This window comes from Schistocerca cancellata, chromosome 5 (genome assembly GCF_023864275.1).
Source record: "Schistocerca cancellata isolate TAMUIC-IGC-003103 chromosome 5, iqSchCanc2.1, whole genome shotgun sequence".
NCBI classification, from domain to species: Eukaryota; Metazoa; Arthropoda; class Insecta; order Orthoptera; family Acrididae; genus Schistocerca; species Schistocerca cancellata.
In genome coordinates this window covers 526,757,513-526,781,790 of record NC_064630.1, presented here as the reverse complement: position 1 = coordinate 526,781,790, position 24,278 = coordinate 526,757,513, and the positions used below count along the sequence as shown (strand labels likewise).

The following is a 24,278-nucleotide window of genomic DNA, read 5'->3' as shown; positions in this document are numbered from 1 at the left end:
AACAAGTGCAAACGCAAACCGTTAAAAAATTATTCCGTCAGGAGGTTTTTTGTTGTGGTTTTAGGGCGCATAACTACAGTGGTCATTAGCGACCAAACTAAGTTATGAATGCACTGCGAGGCACAAGGTTAAAGCAGCAACTAAAAAGGAAAACCCTACAAAAGGCACATTAACAGGCAAGGGATTAGAAGAAAACAGCATAATAAAATGTCCTTAGACAGGTGTGTCAAGTGGATAAAACGAAGAACCCGAGCAGCTGCTCCTGGGTCATCTGCTAAAATGTTATCCAGATTACATGGCAGGCCAAGATCGATGTGCAGTGTATTAAAATTCGGACAGGTCGTTAAAATGTGGTGTACCGTCAGCAATTGCCCACACGGGCAGAACGGCGCCGGCGCAGCCGTCAGCAGATGGCGATGGTTGAACCGGCAGTGTCCAATCCGTAACCAAGCCAAAACGTCCTCCTCCAGCCGAGAAGGGCGTTAAGAGTTCGTCCAAACCGTGGGGAGAGGTTTCAAGGGCCCGAAGCTTGTTTTCGGTAAGTGTAGACCAATCGGCATGCCACAGCGACAAAATGCGCTGACAAATGACCCTGCTAAAATCAGATGAAGGCACAACCAGAAGCTGTCCGAGGCTGGAGGACCGCAGCCTTGGCCGCGGCCTCTGCAGCTTCGTTCCCAGGGATACAGACATGGCCATGAACCCACGTAAAGGTAACCGGAGAACCGTAATCCGCCAGCTGCTGAAGAGAGCGTTTGATCCGGTGTACGAAATGGTGAACCGTATGCGGATCACTCAGGCTCTGGGTGGCGCTCAGGAAATCAGAGCAGATGACATAAGCAGAATTTCGGTATCGGCGGAGGTAAAGAACAGCCTGATAGAGGGCAAATAGCTCAGCTTTGAAGACCGAACAATGGCCTTGGAGCCGGTATTTGAAACTGTGCACCCGATAATAAAAGAACACCAGACACCGTCATTGGTCTTAGAGCCATCAGTATAAATGAAGATCGTATTAATGAACTTCGAACGAAGTTCGACGAACCGCGAACGGTATACCGAAGCTGGGGTAACCTCCTTTGTGAGCGAGCTGAGGTCAAGGTGAACGCGAACCTGAGCCTGGAGCCAAGGTGGTGTTCGGCTCTCGCCCACTCTAAAGGTTGCAGGAAGTGAAAAATCAAGGTGCTGAAGGAGGCGACGAAAGCGAACTCCAGGGGGCAGCAGGGTAGATACATACAACCCGTATTGACGGTCGAGAGTCGTCAAAAAAGGAACGATGAGACGGGTGGTCGGGCATCGATAACAGCCGACAGGCATACCGACAAAGCAGTATATCGCGCCGACAGGTTAGTGGCAATTCATCGGCTTCAGCATGAAGACTCAACGGGGCTAGTATAGAACGCTCCGATCCGAAGACGTAACCCCCCGATGTTTTACAGAGTTGGGGCAGCTAAGATGGACGGCCGTGCAGAGTAGTATACAAAGCTCCCATAATCCAGCTTTGAGCGGAAGATCGACCGATATAGCCGAAATTGGACGGTTCGATCCGCTCCCCACGACGTACCGCTGAGAACAAGGACAGACCAGCTAAGTTTCCTGTCAAATGTAAGAGCTAAAATTTTTGTCTCCATGAATGGGAGAGCAACGAGACCGAGATGTAAGGACAGTGGGAGAAACTATTTGTAGCGCCAGAAGTTAATACAGACCGTCTTCTCGGCAGAAAAACTGAAGCCATTGGCGACACTCCAGGAGTAAAGAGGGTCAAGACAACGCTGAAGACAGCGTTCCAGGAAACATGTACGATGCGCGGTGCAGTAGATGGTAAAATCGTCCACGAAAAGGGAGCCTGATACATCAGCTGGGAGGCAATCCATTATTGGATTGATCGCTATGGCGAAGAGAGCTACGCTTAAAACTGAGCGCTGAGGCACCCCATTCTCCTGGCGAGAGGCGTTGGACAGGACAGAAACCACACGTACCCTGAACTGTCGATCCATCAAAAAGGCACGAATAAAAAGAGGGAGGCGACCGCAAAGGCCCATGTATGCATGGTGCGGAGAATGCCCCCCCTAACAGGTGTTGCAAGCCTTCTTCAAATCAAAGAACACAGCCAATGTCTGGCGCTTCCGCAATAAGTTATTCATAATGAAGGTCGACAAGGTAACCAGATGGTCAACAGAGCGGCGCCTACGAAATCCACATTGTACACTGGTAAGTAGGCGTTGAGATTCGAGCAGCCAAACGAAACGAGAGTTAACGATTCGTTCCATCACCTTACAGACACAGCTGGTAAGGGAAATGGTTCGATAACTGGAAGGCAAGTGCTTGTCCCTCCCCAGATTAGGAATCGGGAAAACAATAGATTCGCACCAGCATGTGGGAACATGACCCTCAATCCAGATGCGATTATAAGTACGAATAAGAAAACCCTTACCCGCAGGAGAAAGGTTCTTTGTCATCTGAATATGAAAAGAATCAGGCCCCGGAGTGGAGGACAGTGACCGGGCAAGTGCATTTTCGAGTTCCCGCATGGTGAATGGGGCGTTATAACTTTCATGATTCGTGGAGCGGAAGAAAGGTGGTCTTGCTTCCTCTGCCTGTTTTCGGGGGAGGAAGGCAGGGTGGTAATGAGCGGAGCTCGAAACCTCTGTGAAAAATCGGCCGAAGGCATTGGAGACATCCTCAGGGGCCACAAGGACATCATTCGCGACCGTCAAGCCAGAAACTGGTTAGTGGACCTTAGTGCCATATAGGCGGCGCATGGTACCCAGACGACAGAAGGAGTAAAACTGTTCAAGGAGCTTGGGAAAGCAGCCCAGCTGGCTTTCTTGCTGTCTTTAATAACACGACGACACTGCGCACGTAATCGTTTATAATTGATACAATTCGCCATCGTAGGGTGGCGTTTAAAGGTTCGTAAAGCACGTCGACGAGCACCTAAAGCCTCAACATGCTGCGGTCCACCAGGGGACCGGTACGAAACGTGGAGAAGTGGTATGAGGGATGGAATATTCAGCAGCAGTGAAAATGACTTCCATGAGGTGTGCGACCTGACTATCGCAGCTTGCGAAGTTTTGATAATAAAATTTCGCCCTGGAAGAGAAGAGCCCCCTGTCTGCTTTGGAGAGGTTCCAGCTAGTTGAGCATGGAGATGGGGTATGATGCAGGAGATGGGTAACACAATGGAAGTGGTCACTCGAATATGTATCAGAAAGAGCGTACCACTCAAACCTGCGTGCAAGTTGGGTAGTACATATAGAGAGGTCTAAATGGGAATAGGTGTGAGATGTGTCCGAAAGAAAAATAGGGGCGCTGGTATTGAGGCAGACAAGATTGAGGTGGTTGAAAATGTCTGCTAACATGGAGCCCCTCAGGAAGGATGCTGGAGAGCCCCAAAGGGCATTGAAGTCTCCAGTCAACAAAAATGGGGCAGGTAGCTGAGCAGTAATTTGCATCATGTCTGCCCTAGTAACGGCAGACTACGATGGAGTGTAAATGGTACAAATGGAAAATTTGAAAGTGGGGAGAGTAATTTGGACGGCAACTGCCTGCAGATCGGTGTGCAATGTGATGGGATCGTAGTAGATATCATCCTGGACCGGCAACATAAACCCTCCATGAGCTGGAATACCTGGCACAGGGGGTAGGTCAAAACGCACAGAGACATTGTGTGCCAAGTCAATTCGATCGCATGGGCGTAGCTTCGTCTCCAGGAGAGCTACTACGGGTTGGAGCGAATGCCGCGAATATTCCAATGAAGTGCCATCGGGAGAAGAAACAGGAGAAGGAGAAGCAAGAAGGGGTCACCTCGAAGGCCACTGAGGGCCTGGCTTCGAGCGAGCACTGCTGCCGCTATCAATAGGCGGAGAGTATCGTCCATTCTTTCAATAGGTTCGTCGGCCACCATGTTAAGATGTCCAGGAGGGGAGCTTCCTCCGCCAGTGAACGGCCAGATGTTCGGCTACCAGCAGTGCGGCCAGGCGAAACGGATGACGGCTTGGGGCGGCAACTGCTGGGTGGTGCAGGAGAAGAAACGCGCCGTGGCGGAGAATGAGAACTTTGCTTCCTAGGAGCCCTCTTGGAAGGTAGTTTTGTCGATGTACTGGTCGATGGCTGGGAGTTCAGGATAGGTAGGAAGTCTTCACGGGATGTTTCCTTCTTGAAGGGCCCGTGCATTTGACTTCTCGGTCTTAGCCTTGGCAGAAGCTGATTAAGGTTCTTGTGTCTTAGAGGTGACGTGAGGAAGAGGAGACGTTGACTGGGCGATCTTAGCACTGGCCGAACGGACGACTGTAGCGCTAAAGGTCAGATCGCATTTCTGCGTCGACACCTCCCTGGTAGGCTGAGGAGAGGCGAGGACAGTACTGTAGTTACCCGCTGGGAGCAGCGTGGGCTTCCTACTGACAAATAGCTTGCGAGCAGCCGACGTGGACACTTTCTCTTTGACCCGAATTTCCTGTATACAGCGTTCATCCTTGATAGGGCAGTTGAGGCTGCAGTCTAAGGAAACATGGAAAGTGGTCACTCGAGTGTGTATCATCAAGGGCGAACCATTCGAAGCGCCGAGCTAGCGGAACAGTACCGACCGAAAGGTCCAAGTGAGAGAAATTTGTCAGAGGCAGACAAAAATGTAGGGACCCCAGTGTTGAGGCAAACTAGATCCGCTTGGTGGAAGACGTCTACCAATAGTGAGCCACATGGACAAGGATGTGGAGATCCCCAAACCGGGTGGTGGGCATTGAAGTCCCCAACCAGAAAATAGGGTGGTGGAAGCTGACCAAGAAGATGATGGAGAACAGCTCGTGCCATTAGTGTGGACGATGGAATGTATACAGTACAAAGAGAAAAGGTATATCCAGAAAGGGACAGACAGACAGCGACAGCTTGGAAGAAAGTGTTTAAGGGGATTGGGCTCGAGATTTAGCAGAACCCGATGAAGGGTGAGCCATAGAGTGGGCAGGCGAAAGTGGTGAGGTTGAACGGGCGATCTTTGCGCTGGCCGATCTGACGACCATGGCACTAAAGGTGAGGTCTCAAGTCTGCGTGGCCGCCTCCTTTGTTGGCCGAGGGGAAGCAAGGACAGTGCTTTATTTTCCTGTCTGAGGCACGATGGGCTGTCGACTGGCGAATAGTTTTCGAGCAGCCAAGGTCGACACCTTTTCCTTCACTCTGATTTCCTGGATGAGCTTTCCGTCCTTAAAAACGGGGCAATCTCGAGAGGAAGCAGCGTGGTCACCCATACAGTTGATGCAGCGAGGGGATGGAAGTGGACAAGCACCCTCATGGGCATCCTTGCCACTCTTAACACATTTGGCCAGATTGGAACAGGACTGGCTGGTGTGATTGAACCGCTGACACCGATAGCAACGCGTAGGGTTTGGGACGTAAGGGCGAACGGAAATTATCTGATAGCCTGCTTTGATTTTGGATGGGAGTTGAACTTTGTCAAATGTCAGGAAGACAGTGCGGGTTGTAATGATGTTCGTGTAAACCCTTTTCATAACTATGAACAGCCGATACGCCCTGGTCGGACAGGTACTGCTGAATTTCGTCGTCAGACAATCCATCGAGGGAGCGTGTATAATCGACTCCACGCGAGGAATTTAAGGTACGGTGCGGTTCCACCCGGACAGGGAAGGTGTGGAGAAGTGAATTACACAGCAATTTTTGTGCCTGGAGGGCACTGACTGTTTCTAACAACAAGGTGCCATTCCGTAATCTGGAACAAGACTTTACAGGACCTGCAATTGCGTAGACACCTTACTGAATAATGAAAGGGTTCACCCTGGAGAAGTCGTGACCTACATCAGACCGAGAAACAACAAGGAACTGTGGCAACGATGGAAGAACTGTCTGTGGCTGAGACTCAGTGAACTTACGCTTGTGAGCAGACATAGTGGAAGGTGAGGAAACCATTGCGGAAGAATCCCCGTGATTACCGGCGTCTGCGATGGCGCGCTCCTCCCTTGTGGGTGCCCTCTCTGAGGGCACTTAGGTGATTGTTCACACCTCAGGTCACACCTCCAGACAAACGGACGGAGGGACCAATCGGCACTTTTGGAAGTTATCAGCTCAGGTTATCACCCCTCCCTGGGTCTGGCCGTTACCAGGGGGTACGTACGTGTCCTACCTGTCTACCAGGGGCGGGGAATTACGCGTTACCCCGTCACTGGCTGCGCGCGAAAATGCGTGGGTCGGCCTGCAGACACACACAGCGAAGAAGGAAGAGAAAGGGAAAACAAAGAAAGGGAAAGGAAAGAAGAGAGTTCTCAAACGCCGCAGCAGAGAAAAGGGTAAAGAGAAGAGGCAAGGAAAAGAGAAGGACAAAGGAAGGATGAAGACATACAAGCAGAGAAGGCGAAGAATGCGTTACATATATGAGCGCCCGTCTCCGTACGTAGGCACAAACGATACTCCTAGAGGGGGAGAAATGGAAGGAAAGAGCCAGTGGTGAGGGGAGGGGGGGGGGAGCGAAGATGGGGGATAGGAAAGGATGCGGAAAGGGAAGGTATGCGGCCCGGAAAGGAAGGAGGGCCACATTAGCTCGGGGTCCTGTGCTCGCTACGCACGTATCCACAAAAGAGTTGTGGACCCCCTGGGGGGGGGGGAGGGGGGAGAGTGTGGCAGATATGATACGGGAGTTGGGATGGAAGTCATTAAAGCAAAGACGTTTTTCGTCGCGGCGAGATCTATTTACGAAATTTCAGTCACCAGCTTTCTCTTCCGAATGCGAAAATATTTTGTTGAGCCCAACCTACATAGGTAGGAATGGTCATCAAAATAAAACAAGAAATCAGAGCTCTAAGAGAAAGGTTTAGGTGTTCGTTTTTCCCGCGCACTGTTCGGGAGTGGAATGTTGGAGGGAGGGAGGGGGGGGGGAGAGAGAGAGAGAGAGAGAGAGAGAGAGAGAGAGAGAGAGAGAGAATGATAGTGGTTCAATGAACCCTCTGCCAAGCACTTAAATGTGAATTGGAGAGTAATGATGTAGATGTAGACCAATGTGTGTGAAGATCATGTGAAATTTTACTCTTCTTTTTGAATATACACTTCATTCTAAAATCGTGGTCTTTGACTATCATTTTATAGGAATAGTTACTCTCCACAACAATGGTTGAAGGAGGTTTATCATTACATGTTACTACATTGCACCATGTGGTGTGCAACAGTTTGAATAATGTTTGGAAATGTTATTTACAATCAAATCTAGCTTTGCTGCTGCCTGCTTGTTGTGCTTTCGAGAAATCCGCAACATTGTTAAGATGCGAGGTACGTGGAAATCTCAGTTCAAGCATGTAATTGTCTTACTCCAGTTGCGCATTCAATATAAAGGCAAATTGTATTCAGACCAGTTACAGTTTCATTTGAACTAGGTTCTGTTTAGTCAACGGTTAGCATACGATTAAAATGGATAACAGTTTGTCGTACATATCTGATAATATGTAGTCTTTTCATTAAGTGGGAGGTCAAGTTTGTCTAAATTTCTTACTGAACTACAGTGGGGAGTTCACAACAGTAATATGTTGCTCTTTGTTGCTTCTTATGTCATGTCCTTCACTCACCTCTTATGACGTTTATGTTCTGAGAACTGAAGTTGACTTCTCTGCACTCAACATTTATGATCTGGAGCCCGGCGTCCTCCAGAAAACCTCTCAGTACGTCTGCAGGATCATCTAACAACTGATACGGCGTCACGAAGTGCCTATAATCCTGTAACAGAAGAAAAATGTCTCATTAAATCACAGAACTCTCGAAACATTTCTTGTGCACTGGCAACATCACTTTAAAACAACACTAAAACACGTAAGTCCGTAGGTTTAACTATGAACGGAAGACTGAATTTCGTGTCTAGTCGATTAAGTCATTACGGACTTGGCGCAATCTGGGTCAGGACACTGGTAGGAATGTAACGGGTCATTTTCTTTTCGACGGAAGTATCCTGGCATTCATCGTAATAGATTTGGCGTAACTACATAAAAACTGAATTTGGGAATGTAAACCGCGGTTCTGCTGACCGAGACCGCTATGCTTATCACTTCCCAACTTCGCTGTCAAGTGATGACAACTACGAGTGGCGTTCCGTAAGTGATGCAACGCATGTTTAGTGGCGTCCAATTTCGGTTGAAAAAACGCAGAATTTGTTGGACATCGTGGAATATTCCCGCTTTAGCCCCTATAGTTTCATAAAATTCCGAGACGTGGCGGCACTGTAAGTAGCCATCAAAATGGCGTCTGTAAGAGTGCGTTCGGAATTCAGGCGTCATTTAGTTTCGTTTGGCGGAAAACCAGAGCGTCGCATATTCTCTTAGGCGCTTGCAGAGTGTCTACAGATACCAGGGAGTAAACAAAAGCATGGCAAGTCGTTCGGCGAAGCGTCTGTCATTGCACCTAGGTCGTGTAAACCTAGGTTTTTTCCCCGCGTGGCGACCGGCTGCACACAGCTGTGACTCCTACATTGTTGGAACGTGTGGAGACTCAGAGGTGACAGCACTACCAACAGATACTTTCAGTTGTTCACCGAGGTGTTTGTAATCAATTACATGACATTTTTTGTGTGTAAATAAATGTAAGCCCCAGAAACTAAATTATGTAAACCTATTAAGAAACGCTGTCTTTTTATATTAATTCCATGGATTGTCTAAGTTGTCTTGTAATGTTGAATTGTAAATTTTTTTTTAAATGTTAGAGTAGGAAGGTGTGAAAACCAGCAAGAAAGAGCAATTGTACTTTTTAATCGGCAAATAATGCATGAGACGCAGCCCAAGCGGCAAAAACAAATTTTATGCGATCAGCCGTGCCAGAAAGGAGCTCAGCGCCGTCTAACATTTCTTCCACGCCAGAGGCTTCCAGAACAGGAAGAGACTGAGGAAAAATGACAGCAAAGGTGCCTTCCATTGTGTACTTTTATATAAACAAGTGCGATGTCTTCTGGCTCTCTCCCCAACTCACTGACTCCGAGGCCTGCTGTATTTATGTCTCCGCTCTTGTCAATCGCTCATTTGATGGTCGCTCTCTCGAGTCATTATCTAACAGGCAGTTTTACTTTGAAGACTTTTCAAGGTGTGTAAATCATTCTACGTAAAATTATCGTCAGTATATGCATAATTGTTATTTTTTATTAGTGTTTCATTTCAGTAACATTACCCTTGCCTGGGGAACGGTAAGACTGCCGACACATTGTTTACTGGCCGCTGCCGATCACTGATCTTCGAACTTTGAGCAACCACTCTTGCTTCCCTGATACCTGTTGAACCGAGCTCTGAATGTAGTTTCCGGCAGCACTTTTGTACATAACGTGCGATATTTATAATAGGCATACGGCCAAACAATGTGCGCCGTCAGTCCACTCCAGCGGTATCGAAGCAGGATAGACAAAATCTTATTAATTTCCTCCCTCTTAGTGGTAACTATTGTGCTGTGTGATAATTTGAACTTTTTTAACCGACTGCTTTTGATTAACGGCACACAAGTTAATTTTTTCTTATCAAAATTTATCTTTACATTGCCACTAAAGAGAGCCACACAGAATATAGAGAACTTTCTTTTTCTAAAAGTAATAATTCAGGCACTCCATTAAGTGGTGTACTCCCTGCTGGGTTCCTGACCGCCTAAGAGTAGACCATAAGGAGCAATGAAAGACCGTCTGTGCGGAATTACTTGCGAGTTACGAGGCTGATTGTGATAACATTTGCTCAATATTGTCATAGGCTCCGACCTTGACCAGTAGAGTGGTACAATGCGAGCTTACAGGTCTGCCTAGTAATCCGACGCAAGGCCGTCGCATTGGTGGGGATTATGTTGGAAAATAGTGTTTGGTAGCTAAGAGATGAGTAATATGGTGTACTGAAATCCTGAGTCAAACCAACATAATTAAGAAAAAATGTGTGGCGTTACTTACTGAACGCGCCTCGCTCAGCAAGCCACTCTGGACGTTGCAAGCTGTATAGCAAAAACAAAGGAGGAAGGTTAATGGAATCAAGCAATAGACGACAGTTGCTATTTGGGCCGTGAAATAATTTATTTCCAGATGAGAGGATATCAGATATAGACTGGCTGCAAGGGAAGCATTTCTGAATACAAATTATTGAAGTGTAATGTCAGTTTTAATGTTGGGTAATCTTTTGTGCAGGTCTTGACTATAGCCATATACGGAATTGAAAGGTGGACGGTGCACAGTTCGGGCAAGAGTAAGGCTGAGTTCGCAGTTTGATACGATATGCGATACGAAACTTGACCCGACATACAATACGACGCAGAGGGATCCCGCATCGGCGGAGCACATGGAAACTAAGTTGAAGCTACGTTAACTGGTTCTCACTTTGACGACAAGGATACTACACTGGTACGTATCTACAGCGTAGATCGGCTCAATACTGCGTCCCGATCGCTCTACGCATCTCTTACTCTTACGATTGTTTCCTATAGATGGAGCAAAGCTACATACATCTCTGGACAGTATCTCTGCGAATGTCTGCGTAAAAAACATTAAAACCACTGCTTTACAAAGTTTCGTATCAGCGCACGCTCCGCTGCAGAGCGAAAATCTCGTTCTTGAGACCACTGCTTTAGGTTTCGCATGTTTTTTCCTTGCCATTGTGCGTTTTCGATTTTGAGGAAACTATTGTGTAAAACACTGATTTTTTCGCATCTTTTAGTCTGACTGGGTGTTGTGTGATGTCCTTAGGTTAGTTAGGTTTAAGCAGTTCTAAGTTTTAGGGGACTGATGACCATATATGTTAAGTCCGATAGTGCTCAGAGCCATTTGAACCATTTTTTAGTCTGACATCACAGCTTCATAATGTACTGCTTCTCTTTTCGCCAGTGCCCATAGTTATTGTAATACTTTGAAGTAAAGTACAACTACAGGCATATTTAGGAAAGCTTGCAGTGAGAAATGTAGTCGCCAGCTAGTGTACGTTCGGTGCATTTTAGAGGATATATTACTGTGTAAGAAATGCAGCTGACATACCGAAATTGCTTTTAACGCTGGAGTGGGGACCGTAACTCTGGCTCGAGTAAATAGGCTATATATTTTGACGTCTGGCCACCACATATCTACACTGCTGCTCATAAATTAAGGATAATGCTGACATGATGAAACAACGCTCTGGTGGGCGGTTTGCGGGTTTAAATCGCCTTTGGATGACCATGCGGTGCATTTGACCTGCAGTCTTCGCACGGTGGCGCTGGCAGCAATCGACATACGCAGAGGTGTGCTGGTACATGTCAGAGTACGGTGCAGCGAGTAAGTGTGCAGTCGTTTTCATGCGTGATAATGGTGACTGTTGAAAATGGCTCAAAGAACACACATTGATGACGTTATGAGGGATAGAATACTAGGGCGACTGGAGGCTGGTCAAACAGCAGGTCGCTAGGGAGCCAGTGGGTGTGTTGGACCTTCCATCGAGCTACGGACCCCCTTGAAAATGTCTCCCGCAGTCGGAGACGAAACGTTGGGAATCGACACAGAATTCATCAACCGACCACAGCATAACAGCCCGGATAATTATGACATATTTACGGCCGTGAAAGTCTACATTTTAGTGTGAACAGACATGGGTTATTCGCCCGGAGACCTGCAAGGCGCATTCCACTGACCCCTGGTCACAGGATAGCCCGTAAAGCCTGGTGTCAAGAACATAGTACATGGTCATTGGAACAGTGGTTCCAGGTTACGTTCACAGACGAGTCCAGGTATAGTCTGAACAGTGATTCTCGCCGGTTTTCATCTGATGTGAACCAGGAACCAGATACCAAACCCTTTATGTCCGTGAAAGGGACCTGTATGGAGGTCGTCGTCTGATGACGTGGGGTGGTATTATGATTGGTGCACGTACACCCCTGCATGTGTGACAGAGGAACTTGAACAGGTCAGGTGTATCGGGACGTCATTTTGGACCAGTACATCTGCCTTTTAAGGAGTGCAGTGGGTCCCACCTTCCTCCTGATGGATAACGCACGGCCCCACTGAGCTGCCATCTTTGAGTACCACCTTCAAACAGAAGATATCAGACGAATGGAGTGGCCTGCCTGTTTTCCAGACCTAAACCCCATCGAGCACGTCTGGCATGCTCTCAGTCGACTTATCGATGCACGTCCTCAAACCCCCACGACACATCAAGAGCTCCGACAGGCACTGGTGCAAGAATGGGAGGCTATACCCCAGCAGCTGCTCAACCACCTGATGCGGAGTATGTCAACCCGTTGTGCGGCCTGTGTACGTGCGGTGATCATATACAATATTGATGTCAGGCTACATGCACAGGAAACAGTGGCGTTTTGTAGCGCAAGTGTTTCGGAGCGGTTCTCAACTTATCACCAATACGGTCGACTTACAGATCTGTGTCTTGTGTGTTCCCTACGTTTTGTGTAGTGCCACGTTCTCTTTTACTGTGCTGCCGATACAAGAGTAAGCATTCAGTAGCACGTGTGCTTTCAACTTTGACGGACGTCTTGACCTGTGCGTTTCTTTCGGTGCAGCATATAGTAGACATGTTCACACAGGGACTGTTCGATGATATTTCTAGTCCAGCTTGCTGAAAAAATCCCTTTTCTGTGGGGGTAACGTAATATCATTCTAACGAACATGTGACCGTTATGGTGTGGAGAAAGATTGCAACTGAAATAAACAGGAGGTATTTTCTGTGGAATCTGTACCATCGTTCTTAACTCATTTCTGATGATGTTTCTTACTCAGATAGTAGTACTGTTCTGTCATCCTACAATATTTATCTTATTGTAACAATTACTTCTTTCTAAACAAATGTAGGGGCTTTTATTTAAGTTTCTGAATACGATTGACGGTAGACAAATTGAACAAACCCCAGTTTCAGTTCATTGAAACATGCAGCTTCGAACAACTGTCTACAGTCAAGAAACCGTATTATTTGGTCTTCCACCCGTCTTTTCTTCGCCAATACATAAAGGAGTCTCTTCCTGGGCAAATACCTCCATTTGAGGTAAATGAAGGCAGCATTGTAATTTGAATGCGACGCTGTCTGTCACACACCCTCAGTAAGTGTTAAGGTCAGCCGTCAGAAGACGCAAGTCACATGGCTGAATGACGTGATAGTAGAACTAGCTCTCCGCCATCCCCAAAAGGGAAGCTGATGCCAGCTATGAGTGATGCCGAGAAAGGCTTTGCCGACTAGCTGAAAGTTAAGGAAACTTTAAAGAAGACTAGGAATTTTCAATTGCTGATGGTGACTTTTCCTTCAGTCCATGCTTCTCTATTTAAATGATCTTTGTGACAGGTCTAGAAGACTCGTAATTTTCTTCAGAGAAATACCACTTTTCGCGCGTGGAAAATAGATGGCTAAATTGCTGCAGCTCTTCTCAGCGATTCGCCAGATGATAACGCTGAGAGGTAGTATGCTTCTCTTTCACTTTAACAACATTGGAAGTCGTTAGCATTCGTATTTTAGATCATGATCTCTGTATTCCCAGTAGTACATTTGCTGCGTGTGGGTAATAACTTTTCTACGTGGGGAAACTGTGTGCAGGATGTTATGTTAACTGCATATATAACCTACAGCGTGCTTGTACCCTGGGGAGTCGTAGCGGAGGAGACCGTGAACAAGGATTCAGGGCCACAAATGCCGAGTGCAGCGACATGGCCGTGCGAGTGATTCTGGGGAACAGTGTTCAGTGGTCCTTACCTCCAGAGGGACTTCTGCCTGAAGCTCTCTCCACCCCTTCCTTAGGGTTGGACGCAAGGGCGCCAGTTCACCTGGGCCAGCCGCTAGTCCATTGCTGAAGGCAGTTGGCTGAATGTGAGTGGAGGAAGCCATTTGAGAGAGACTGCTGTAAACGTAGCTTTTGTGCAAATGGTGGGAATGTTTTGAAACCCCGTGTATTCTCACATCAGAAGATGGGATAATATGGGGAGAGTGGCTGGAGTATGTGTGTAATGGAGGTATGACTATAAGCCCTTTGACGCAAGGAAGTCGCCAGTTATTATAGTGAGCGGCGTAACACACATTTTGCAGGCACGACTGTCTAGGAAGCCTAACAGCCTTATTTCAGATACTAGGAATGATCAGCCCAGAAAGATTAGATCACTCCGTGAATGACTGTGGTCCCGTCTAGGTATATGTTTTCCACAAAATCCTAGCCATTAATGGGAGTAAGATGCATCCCTAGCCTAAAGTTTTCGTACAGAAGAGATTTGGAGGCGCTGATTGGCTCTTCAGAACACGCAAAGGAGAGGCTTGGTGCTCAGTGTTTGAACTCTGGTGCTGTGTCTTTATTGGCTGCCAGGCCAACCAATCAGGAGTGGAGATTCAACGTGCAGAGCAAAGATAGATTGGTTTGAACGTGAGTGAGTGAGAGAGTGAGTGAGTGAGTGAGTGAGTGGGAGTGTCGGCGGATTTGGTTTAGCTAATTTGGCTCGCATACTGAGGCTTGGTGGTTGTGATTCTTTGAGCTGCACTGGCTTAAGGTTGTTGAATGATATTCACAGATCCCTGTTCTCAGGTGAAAGTTTCTGCTGCAGTTGATCGTAGTTCATTCCCTCTGAATATACTTGGGCCTTACAGTGGCTTCATGTGAACCAAGTCAGGATGCATTCTGAAAGAATTAATTCAGGAGAGAATTTGTATAGCTTCCATCCCAATGTATGCTTTGCCTATCGAACATTCCATAACTGATTTGCGTTTGTCAATTTTGTGAAAAATTCATCAGCTGGTTCTCCAGTAGGTTGTGATTACTAAACGCTTAATGAACCTTATTTTGTAAAAAATAAGGCACTGCTCTCATTCATATTCCCTCTATTATTCTGTTTATTGTGGTGGTACATGGATACACCTATTTAACATTCAACATGAATTAATTTAATTATTGGATTCCCGAAAGTGGTTTCATGCATAGGGCAACTGAAGTGCGATGAGTATATTTATCGATTCATGTAGACTCGTGTGAGTTGCACACCATTTGAATGTTATTGCGAAGATAAATTTTTTCATTTATGTGGAAGTGTTAACATTGAGCTTCACTCAGACGTATGTACGAGGAATGCACTGTTACAGATATAGAGGATGATTAAGACTGTGGTACTAATGCACCCGAGTTTATTAATTCGGCTGGTTTACGTTGTGGAGCCATTTTTGAAAATAGTTTTAGGTTGTGACTTTTCAAAAAGATTTCTAGAATGTGCGCCAGTGGAGCCCTATATCAGTTTACTTTGAACTGTAGAGGATTCCGGAAAGGGAAAAATGGTTGGTTGCATGAAAACGCTAGCGAAACTAAGGAGGTATCTGAGCGCGAAATTGACAGACTGTGCAGGAAACAGTCTGTTGATGCTAACGCCTCACTCTACAGAAGCCATGACGGTAAGCAGTTTGTGTTCGTGAACTTTTTATTTCTGGAGGTAGTGCTAATGCATTTTTCTTTCAGGACCCAATAGAGGGAACCTGAAAGAGTGAAACAGCAACGTATGATCGTGGTTTTGTTTGAGTCGCTTTTACAGCATATTGTGTACCTTAGTAATCTTTACAACGCGGAAGAAATTTTTCCAACCTCAACCTGCCTGAAGCATAAATTTTTTTTATCAACTGTCAAGCTTCCATCATGGAAACACTATTGGTCGTATGGTGATCTCTGTGGTCAATTAGTGAAAGACCGACTCGTGGCTGGTTTGACAGTCCTCTCTGATTTACATTTGAGTAACTCTTTTATTCCACCAAATGATACAAAGGTTATGGAGTGCGTTCCTTGAATTCTTTTCAAAATAAAGATTTCCCAACATTGTATGATGAAACAGAAGTTCTGAGTTAGATAAATATACATTTGTTTGAGGGAAGAAATGCAAAGGAACAGTACGATCCAATCAAGTCAGTGAAATTCTGTTACTAACTAGTGCACAGCAGACCAGAAAAGTTATATCCTTCCCTTTTATATTTATCAAGGGAGAATCTGAAAATTATGAATTATTAAAAAAGGTAGTTTTAGCGTTATGAAAGAGGTTTCAAGGCAAGAACAGGAGACTAATTTGGTAAGTTTTTTACTTCCATTGAGCTGCTTGAAAGGCTGAAGACAGGAAATTTTGGCGTGTGCAACAATGAGGAGCAATACATAGGTTTCCCATCAGGCAAAATTTGAAATTTTGTGGTAAGTTCTTATGGGACCAAATTGCTGAGGTCGTCCGTACCTAGACTTTCACACCTAACCTCAGAGGGAGCGAGCCTCGTGGACAGTGGCAAGGCGCCGAAGACCGTGCGGCTACCCCACGCGGCTCCCACCAGGCCCTTCCGTTTATGGGGAAATGAAAGATTACAGGAAGTCATCCTCTGGAATTAGTTTTTCGACCGAAAGAGAACAAAATTGTTTGGGTCCCAATCATCATGGTACAGAAGTAACATTCGTGTCCAGAAAGCTGAAGGATGGCACCAAAAACAACAGTCAGTGCGTAACTTTAGTAAAAGACTGCAAATGAAACATGGGAGTTTTGGACCATGACTATAACCTTAGATCTGCTTATAGGGGAAGAAGATCCAAAAAGCTGTGGCATCGTCCTTCTTGGGGTATTATGTATGGTACTGACTCCCATGGTACACAAAACTGGTCAGATAGTTGCAGAATCAACGAAAAAAGCACGCCAAATTTAAAAGAACGCAAAATTCCGAAGATTGGCAAAGTTCTGCAGAAGTTCGAAATACAGGGCGTGCTTCAATGCGAGATGTTTTTAATAATTTCCGAAACGAAACTGTCTCGGAATCTGGCAGAAACCCCTAAGAGATTCTGGTCAAATATAAAGCACACCATTGGCGAGACGTAATCATTACCTTCACTGCGCGATAACCACGGTGAAGTCACTGACGACAGTGCCACCAAAGTAGAGTTACTAAACACCGTTTTCCGAAACTCTTCCACTAAAGAAGACGAAGCATATATTCCCGAATTCCAATCAAGAACTGCGAAGATGAGAAACATACAAGTAGATATCCTCTGTGTAGCAAGTCAGCTTAAATCGAAGGCAAGGCTTCCGGTCCAGAAGGTATACCAGTCAGGTTCCTTGCAGAGTATGCAGATGCAATAGCTCTATGTTTAGCAATTATATACAACCGCTCGCTCACAGAAAGTTCCGTACATAAAGACTGGAAAGTAGCACAAGTCACACCAGTACACAAAAGGGAAATAGGAGTAATCCGCGGATTTACAGGCCCATATCACTAACGTCGATTTGCAGTAGGGTTTTGGAACGTATACTGAATTCGAACATTATGAAGTACCTCGAAGAAAAAGGTTTACTAACACTGTCAGCACGGATTCAGAAAATATCGTTCGAGGGGAACACAACTAGCTCTTTATACTCTTTAAGTAATGAGTACTATCGACAGGGGATGTCAAGTTGACTCCATATTTTTAGATTTTTCAGGAGGCTTTCGACGCCGTTCCTCACAAGCGTCTTCTAACCCAACTGTGTGCCTATGGAATATTGCCTCAGTTGTGTGACTAGATTTGTGATTTCCTGTCAGAAAAATCACATTTCGTAGTAAAAGACGGAAAGTCATCGAGTAAAACTGAAGTAATATCCGGCGTTCCCAAGGAAGTGTTATAGGCTTTCTATTGTTGCTGATCTGTATTGACGACGTATGAGAGAATCTGAGTAGTCTTACATTATTTGCAGATGCTGTCATTTACCGTCTTGTCAAGTCATCAGATGACCAAAACGACTTAAAATATTTAGATAAGGTATCTGTATGGTGCGAAAAGTGACAATTGACCCTGAATAAGGAAAAGTGTGAAGTTAGTCACATGAGTACTAAAAGAAATCCGCTAAATTTCGATTACGCAGTAAGTCACACAGATCTGAAGGCTGTAAATTCAACTAAATACTTCGGTATTACCATTACAAATAATCTAAATTGGAATGATGACGTACATAATGTTCTGGGTAGAGCAAACTAAAGACTGCGACTCATTGGCAGAACACTGAGAATGTGCAACAGGTCTACTAAAGAGGCTGCTTACACTACACTTGTCCGCCCTATTCTGGAGTATTGCTGTGCGGTGTGGGATCCGTATCACATGGGACTGACGCATGATATTGAAGAAGTTCAAAGAAGGGAGGCTCGTTTTGTATTACCACGAAATAGGGGAGATAATACCACGGACGTGATACGTGAATTGGAGTGGCAATCATTAAAACAATGGCGTTTCTCGTTGCGACATGTTCTTCTCATGAAATTTCCATAACCAGTTTTCTCCTCCGATTGCGAAAACATTATTGGCACCCATCTACTTAGGGAGAAACGATCACGATAAAGTAAAAAATCAGGGCAGGCAGAAAAAAATTGAAGTGCCCTTTTTTCCCGTGGAGTGGTAGAGTGTCAGCTTGGTGGTGGTTCATTGAACCCTTTGCCAGGCATTTAATTGTGAGTAGTAGAGTAATCATGTAGATGTAGGTGTGGATGTAGATGGAAATAGAATTTGTGAATGGTCATGCAATGTACTGTGAACTGCAGGGAAACTTTCAATTGATGGACTTCAGGAGGAATGCTGCTGAAGGACTAATTGATTAGGCAAACGCATAACCGGTCAGTTCCTGAACTCCAAGACAAGTTCTGATATGAAGCACAGGTCTACATGCAACAAATGGAAGAAATTAGAATAACCAGCCCCAAAGGTTTTAGACTACGAAATGAAGGTGCTCACTTAGTCACTTGTGCAGCAAAAGGGGAAGATGTGATGCGTGCGCATTAAAACAAAGGTACGATAGACCACAATCTAAATTTTCATTTTCTGGAGTATTTCTCTGCTGCCATGAAAAGAGAAATTGTTTTGTTGAAATCCATTTAGTAAATGTAATTACTTTTCCAATGTTCAAATCTGTAATCTCAGTGCACACTGAAATGTTTTCTAGTTACTGTCTATGCTGCACTGGAAACCGTAGGTCTGTGAGCCACTGAAAGGCCACAAAGTCTCTGAAGTGCCTGTTTTCTAAAATAGTGGGAAATTAAGATAAAATTCTGAAAATCACTTATGTTGTAGCTATTTACTGCTGTGCTCAATTAAAATACTGAAAAAATTGTGTTTTTGATGGTTCAGGCAACTAAGGCTTAGACACTGCTTTCTTGGACGTCATTTACCAGTAAAACTTGAAATATTACATTTCTTTGCAAGGTACGCCACTGTTTTGTACGTTTTTCTCAGAAGCTTTCTACAAAAGGAAGCTTTTTACAATGTTATTTTGTCTTTCCTACATACAAATATTTTTCTTGCTCACCTGCACATACAGATTCCAATAATCCGCCCTTGACAGAGCCAGATACAGGGAATCCACAGCCGTGTAGATGATCATCACGATAAATGCTTCTCCACCGTCGACCAGGAGCTTGTAGATGTTCTCCATCACCTGGCTGCAAGGCATTGTTTACTGTGAGCATAGGACTTTACAGGTAACATACTGTGACAGAATTAACTTTAATTTTCTTCAATCTGTTTAAAGATCTAACTAAACATGCAATCCACAAAATAAATACACTGCTACTCGCATGATGCAGGGAGCCACTTCTTGTGTCTTACTTGTTGCGTTGTGTCAAGAGACGGAAGCGGAATGGAAACTTATTCTAAGTTGCGCCAGGATAGCGAGTTAGGAGAAATACAGAGATTTCGGAAATTCACTGTAGTTCCACGAACTATTTCAGCAATTTGATACCAAACTATCATTTGAATGCGTAAAGTGAATGGCAGGACAGACTGTGCAAAACTGCAGGCAATTTCATAATAATTTGAGTGGGCTCCAAACTAAGGGTCATGTGTTGTTTGGTTGAGGGTTGAGGCACTAAATAGGTCCTCAGTGCCTCAATCCGAGGGAAGTTCCTTCGCAATTAGTGATGTCGGCGAAGTTCGTGTTCTGAAGATTAAAGTATGTAGGAGTGTTACGAAGAAGACGTTTAAGGTAGTACTGATGCCAAAGCTGAGGAAGAGTTGCGGAAGAAGATATGGATCGGGCCAGTACATAGGTGCGAGCAGACCGTCTCCCACAGATCATCAAACGGATGATCAATCCCCACCACCCCATGTCTGACCCCTCCCATTCCAATACAGCGCGAAGTGTTTCAGAGCGAAGAATATCTAGTCCAGAACAATGGGAATGATGAAAATGTAGTGGGCGTCAGTGAGAATGTCAATAAAAACAAGAAAACAGAACTAAGCAATATATTTTCAGCACGTGGTGCCCACAGCTCATATTTGAAAAATGTCATTACCACATTGATCTGCTGATTAAATGCTCTATTTACGCAACCAGTTTTAGTCGTCGGTTGGTTGGCTGATTGAGGGAGGGTAAGTGGTAACTGAGCAAACAACGAGGTCCTCAGACCCTTGATCTAAGACTCGTGTATCCAGAAGTAGTGATGTCCACCGAGAAAGATTTCTGATCTATTTGGGAGCTTGGTAATAGTAAATGCGAGGAGCCTATAATGCAAGTATCTTGTACAAAATGTGTGTGTGTGTGTGTGTGTGTGTGTGTGTGTGTGTGTGTGTGTGTGTGTGTGTGTGTGTGTGTGTGTGTTTTTTCCTAAGGGACAAAACTGCTGAGGTCATCGGTCCCTAGACGTACACACTACTTTAACTTATGCTAATAGCAACCCACACACCCACGCCCGAGGGAGGACTAACCTCCGTTAGGAGAGGCCGCGTAATCTGTTACATTGCGCTTCAAACCGCGCAGTCACACTGTGCGGCGTCTTTTGTACCGTCATTAATAAAAAAAGATTAAGGAATAGGGAAGTCGGCAGGTGGGCTTCCCCAGGGCCCTGTAAGGGGGCAAGAAACATCCCATCCACAGCTGTCCAAACCATGATCCGTCGATCAAGAGTCCACAGGGAAGTGGGTACGACTGAGAGACGGTAAACGAATCTAGAAGCAATTAAAACATAGTAAAAGAACGATGAAAGTGTAGCCTGGTGAAGGGGAGAGGTCCTACTGCAGGTCAAACACTCTGGTCCTGCTGTCGAATTAGATTAACACTGTATAGCTGAGAATAAAAACCACTTTCAAGGAGAAAAAAGAACCAGTTCAACTACCGAGGATTCACCTGCCAATGCTAGAGGTTGTGAGTTTGGAAGTCCATACTTGGGATGAAGGGCCAAAAGTATGGGACATTCCAATAGGTAAGATTTACCGTGTGTAAGGCTCCACAACTGCTATGGGGATGGCTTCTTACACAGCCTTAACTATTGACTAAGGTGGTATGACCAATTTGGGGACTACATAGGACTGTCGATTCCTTCTCCGAGATGTGAAAGGACGAGCATTATACTGCAGCTATCTCCTGGATTGTGTGGAGATGATTCTGATGATTCTGTTAAAGATCTGGTGCACACGTGCAAATCGGCACCTGAGGTCGGTAAAGAGAACAAGGAGCAAGTAAATGCTCCCCTAGTCAAACTATCGGCCATTTCATTCCTCAAGTTTCCCACATGACTTGGGACCAATAGAAAGGCAACTGAAGCCTGCAAGACCAGCATTGCTCGACAGATAACGCTAATGGAGACAGTACACTTTAAAATACCATCAAGTTAGTCATTATTTAATAAAATGAAGGGCTCTGCTAACGCCTGTCAGCTCCGCTGCAAGCACTACAGGTTCCTGACAGCAAAGAACGTTCCTCTCCGGCAAGACAAAAGCACGTTTCATCTGCTCCACAGTTCCACATCACCAGTTCAAAGGATGGTAGCCCCTACAACTCCCTAAGAATGAACATACCATACGCCAAAGGGTCATGGGGGCCACAGACTGAGCTTGGAAGCGACTGAACGTAATCCTTGGGGTAGGAGAATATGGAGGACAGAACAGTCCAGGGAGGGGAGATGAGATGTTGGCACAGATAATTTTGGCGCATTCCAAATAACGATCTCATTTTAGGGAGGTTGGTTGTTTGCCTAATTAATTTGGAGGAGGGTACCAAACAGTGAGGTAATTGGTCCCATGATGTAGGATAGCAGAAAGCAAGGGAGTAACAACAGCACAGTCCAGTCCACATGCAGACAAAGAGGGAAAAGGAGTGTCAGTTTAACAGGAAGAGGAGAGAACGGAAGGGGCAGGGAGGTTGAAACGGGAAGAGCAGGGGCACCCCAGAAATACTAAGTGCAGTGGGGCACCAACTCCACCACAAACTCGTCGCAACACTCAGACCACATCATTACAGCAGGGCAACACCAGGGGAAGAATATGAGGTTGAAACAGAACAGACAAAATGTAGGGGAAAGGAGGGGAGAACCCTGCCAGTATAGAGGCAAGGTCAACATCTCTAAACAACGCCTACACTGTGGGATTCAAATTCTTGGGGAAAATTTGGGAACTTGTGCCTGTGAGTACATACCAGGTTTTTGTTTTTTTTGTTTTAGGGCGCAAAACTATGGTCATTAGCGCCCAGCCCGTAACTTAGGAAACAGTAAAAACCGAAATTTAAAACCAACAGCAATGGGAACAAAGTCATAAAATTGGAGAAACTAAAAGCAGAAGGAATGCTTAAAAATCCACTACAGAAAGGGGTTGGTTGTCCCAAAAAAAAGCTTCAAATGACTGACGTCATTTCACTGTCACTAATAAACTGGAGAACGCGGTCGGTTGAGCGCGAGTTATCTGCTAAAATCGACGATAGATCAGGCGATAGCTGTAGACGGGAGCGTAACTGATTAAAATAGGGGCATTCAATTAAAAGGTGTCTTACCGTCCACAGCTGAGAGCAGTGGGGACACAGTGGGGGAGGATCGCCGCTTAAAAGATGTCGATGGCTAAAAAGACAGTGCCCTATCCGGAGTCTAGCTAAAATTACCTCCTCCCGACGACGCGTTCGGGAGGAAGAGGTCCAAGCGCAAGGAAGGGCTTTCACTTCCCGCAATTCATTATGGGGAAGTGTTGACCAATGCGCATGCCATAATTGAGCAACTTTGCGACATAAACCGCTCCGTAGATCGGTGAAGGGAAGCGACTGAATAGCTGGCCGAGGAAGAGAGACTGCAGCCTTGGCCGCTATATCGGCCGCCTCATTCCCACAGATACCAGCGTGTCCCGGGAGCCAGAGGAACGCCACCGAGACGCCCCCCAGGTGGAGCAAGCGCAGACAGTCCTGAATCCGGTGGACCAGAGGGTGCACAGGGTAAAGAGCTTCGAGACTGAGGAGAGAGCTGAGAGAATCTGAGCAGATAACGTACTGTATCCGCTGATGGCGGCGGATGTAGTGGACAGCCCGGAGAACAGCGTAAAGCTCCGCAGTATAGACCAAACACTGGTCGGGAAGCCGAAAGTGATTTGGGGTGTCGCCAACAACATAGGCACTCCCTACACCTAACGATGTTTTCGAGCCATCGGTGTAAATAAATGTGGCTTCCGTGATTTGTGCACAGAGCAGCAAATGCCCGACGATAAACAAGTGAAGGGGTACCATCCTTGGGAAATCGACAAAGGTCACGGAGCAGGCAGATCCGGGGACGGAGCCAAGGCGGTGCTGTACCCCAAGTTGTCAAGAAGGTTTTAGGAAAGCGGAAGGAAAGAGAATGGAGCAGTTGACGGAAGCGGACTCCTGGTGGTACTAGGGAGGAGGGGCGGCCTGCATACCCTACATCAAAGGAGGCGTCGAAAAATATGTCATGGGCTGGATTAGCAGGCATGGAAGACAGATGGCTGGCATAACGGCTCAGAAGGACTGCTCGCCGATTGGACAGCGGAGGTTCAGGAGTCTCAGCATAAAGGCTTTCCACAGGGCTGGTGTAAAAAGCTCCGGACACTAAACGTAATCCACGGTGGTGGATAGAGTCGAGACGCCGAAGAATAGACGGCCGAGCAGAGGAGTAGACTATGCTTCCATAGTCCAATTTCGAGCGCACTAAGGCGCGATAGAGGCGGAGAAGGACCACTGTCCGCTCCCCAGGAGATACCATTCAGGACACGGAGGGTGTTGAGGGATCGCAGACAGCGAGCCGAAAGATACGAAACGTGGGAGGACCAGCATAGTTTTCTGTCAAACATAAGACCCAAGAATTTAGCGACGTCTGAAAACGGAAGGTTGACAGGTCCTAGATGTAAGGAGGGTGGAAGAAACTCCTTACGTCGCCAAAAATTGACACAAACGGTCTTACTGGGAGAAAAACGGAAGCCGGTTTCGATGCTCCACGAGTGGAGGCGATCGAGACATCCTTGAAGACGTCGTTCAAGAAGGCTGGTCCGTTGTGAGCTGTAGTAGATCGCAAAATCGTCCACAAAGAGGGACCCCAAGACACCAGGAAGGAGACAATCCATAATTGGATTGATGGCAATGGCAAACAGTACAACACTCA

General features: G+C 46.0%; 1 protein-coding gene across 1 annotated transcript in view; it reads right to left on the bottom strand.

Annotated features, from left to right (window-relative positions):
- LOC126188170 (juvenile hormone acid O-methyltransferase-like) overlaps nt 1–24,278 on the bottom strand; it is a 137,456-nt gene that overhangs the window by 5,387 nt on the left and 107,791 nt on the right. Inside the window, exons 3-4 of the mRNA XM_049929685.1 lie at nt 19,220–19,352; nt 7,557–7,704 (exon numbers count right to left, since the gene is read on the bottom strand). Of these exons, the coding sequence (XP_049785642.1) occupies nt 7,557–7,704; nt 19,220–19,352 (281 nt within the window). The remainder of the gene's footprint in view (nt 1–7,556; nt 7,705–19,219; nt 19,353–24,278) is intronic.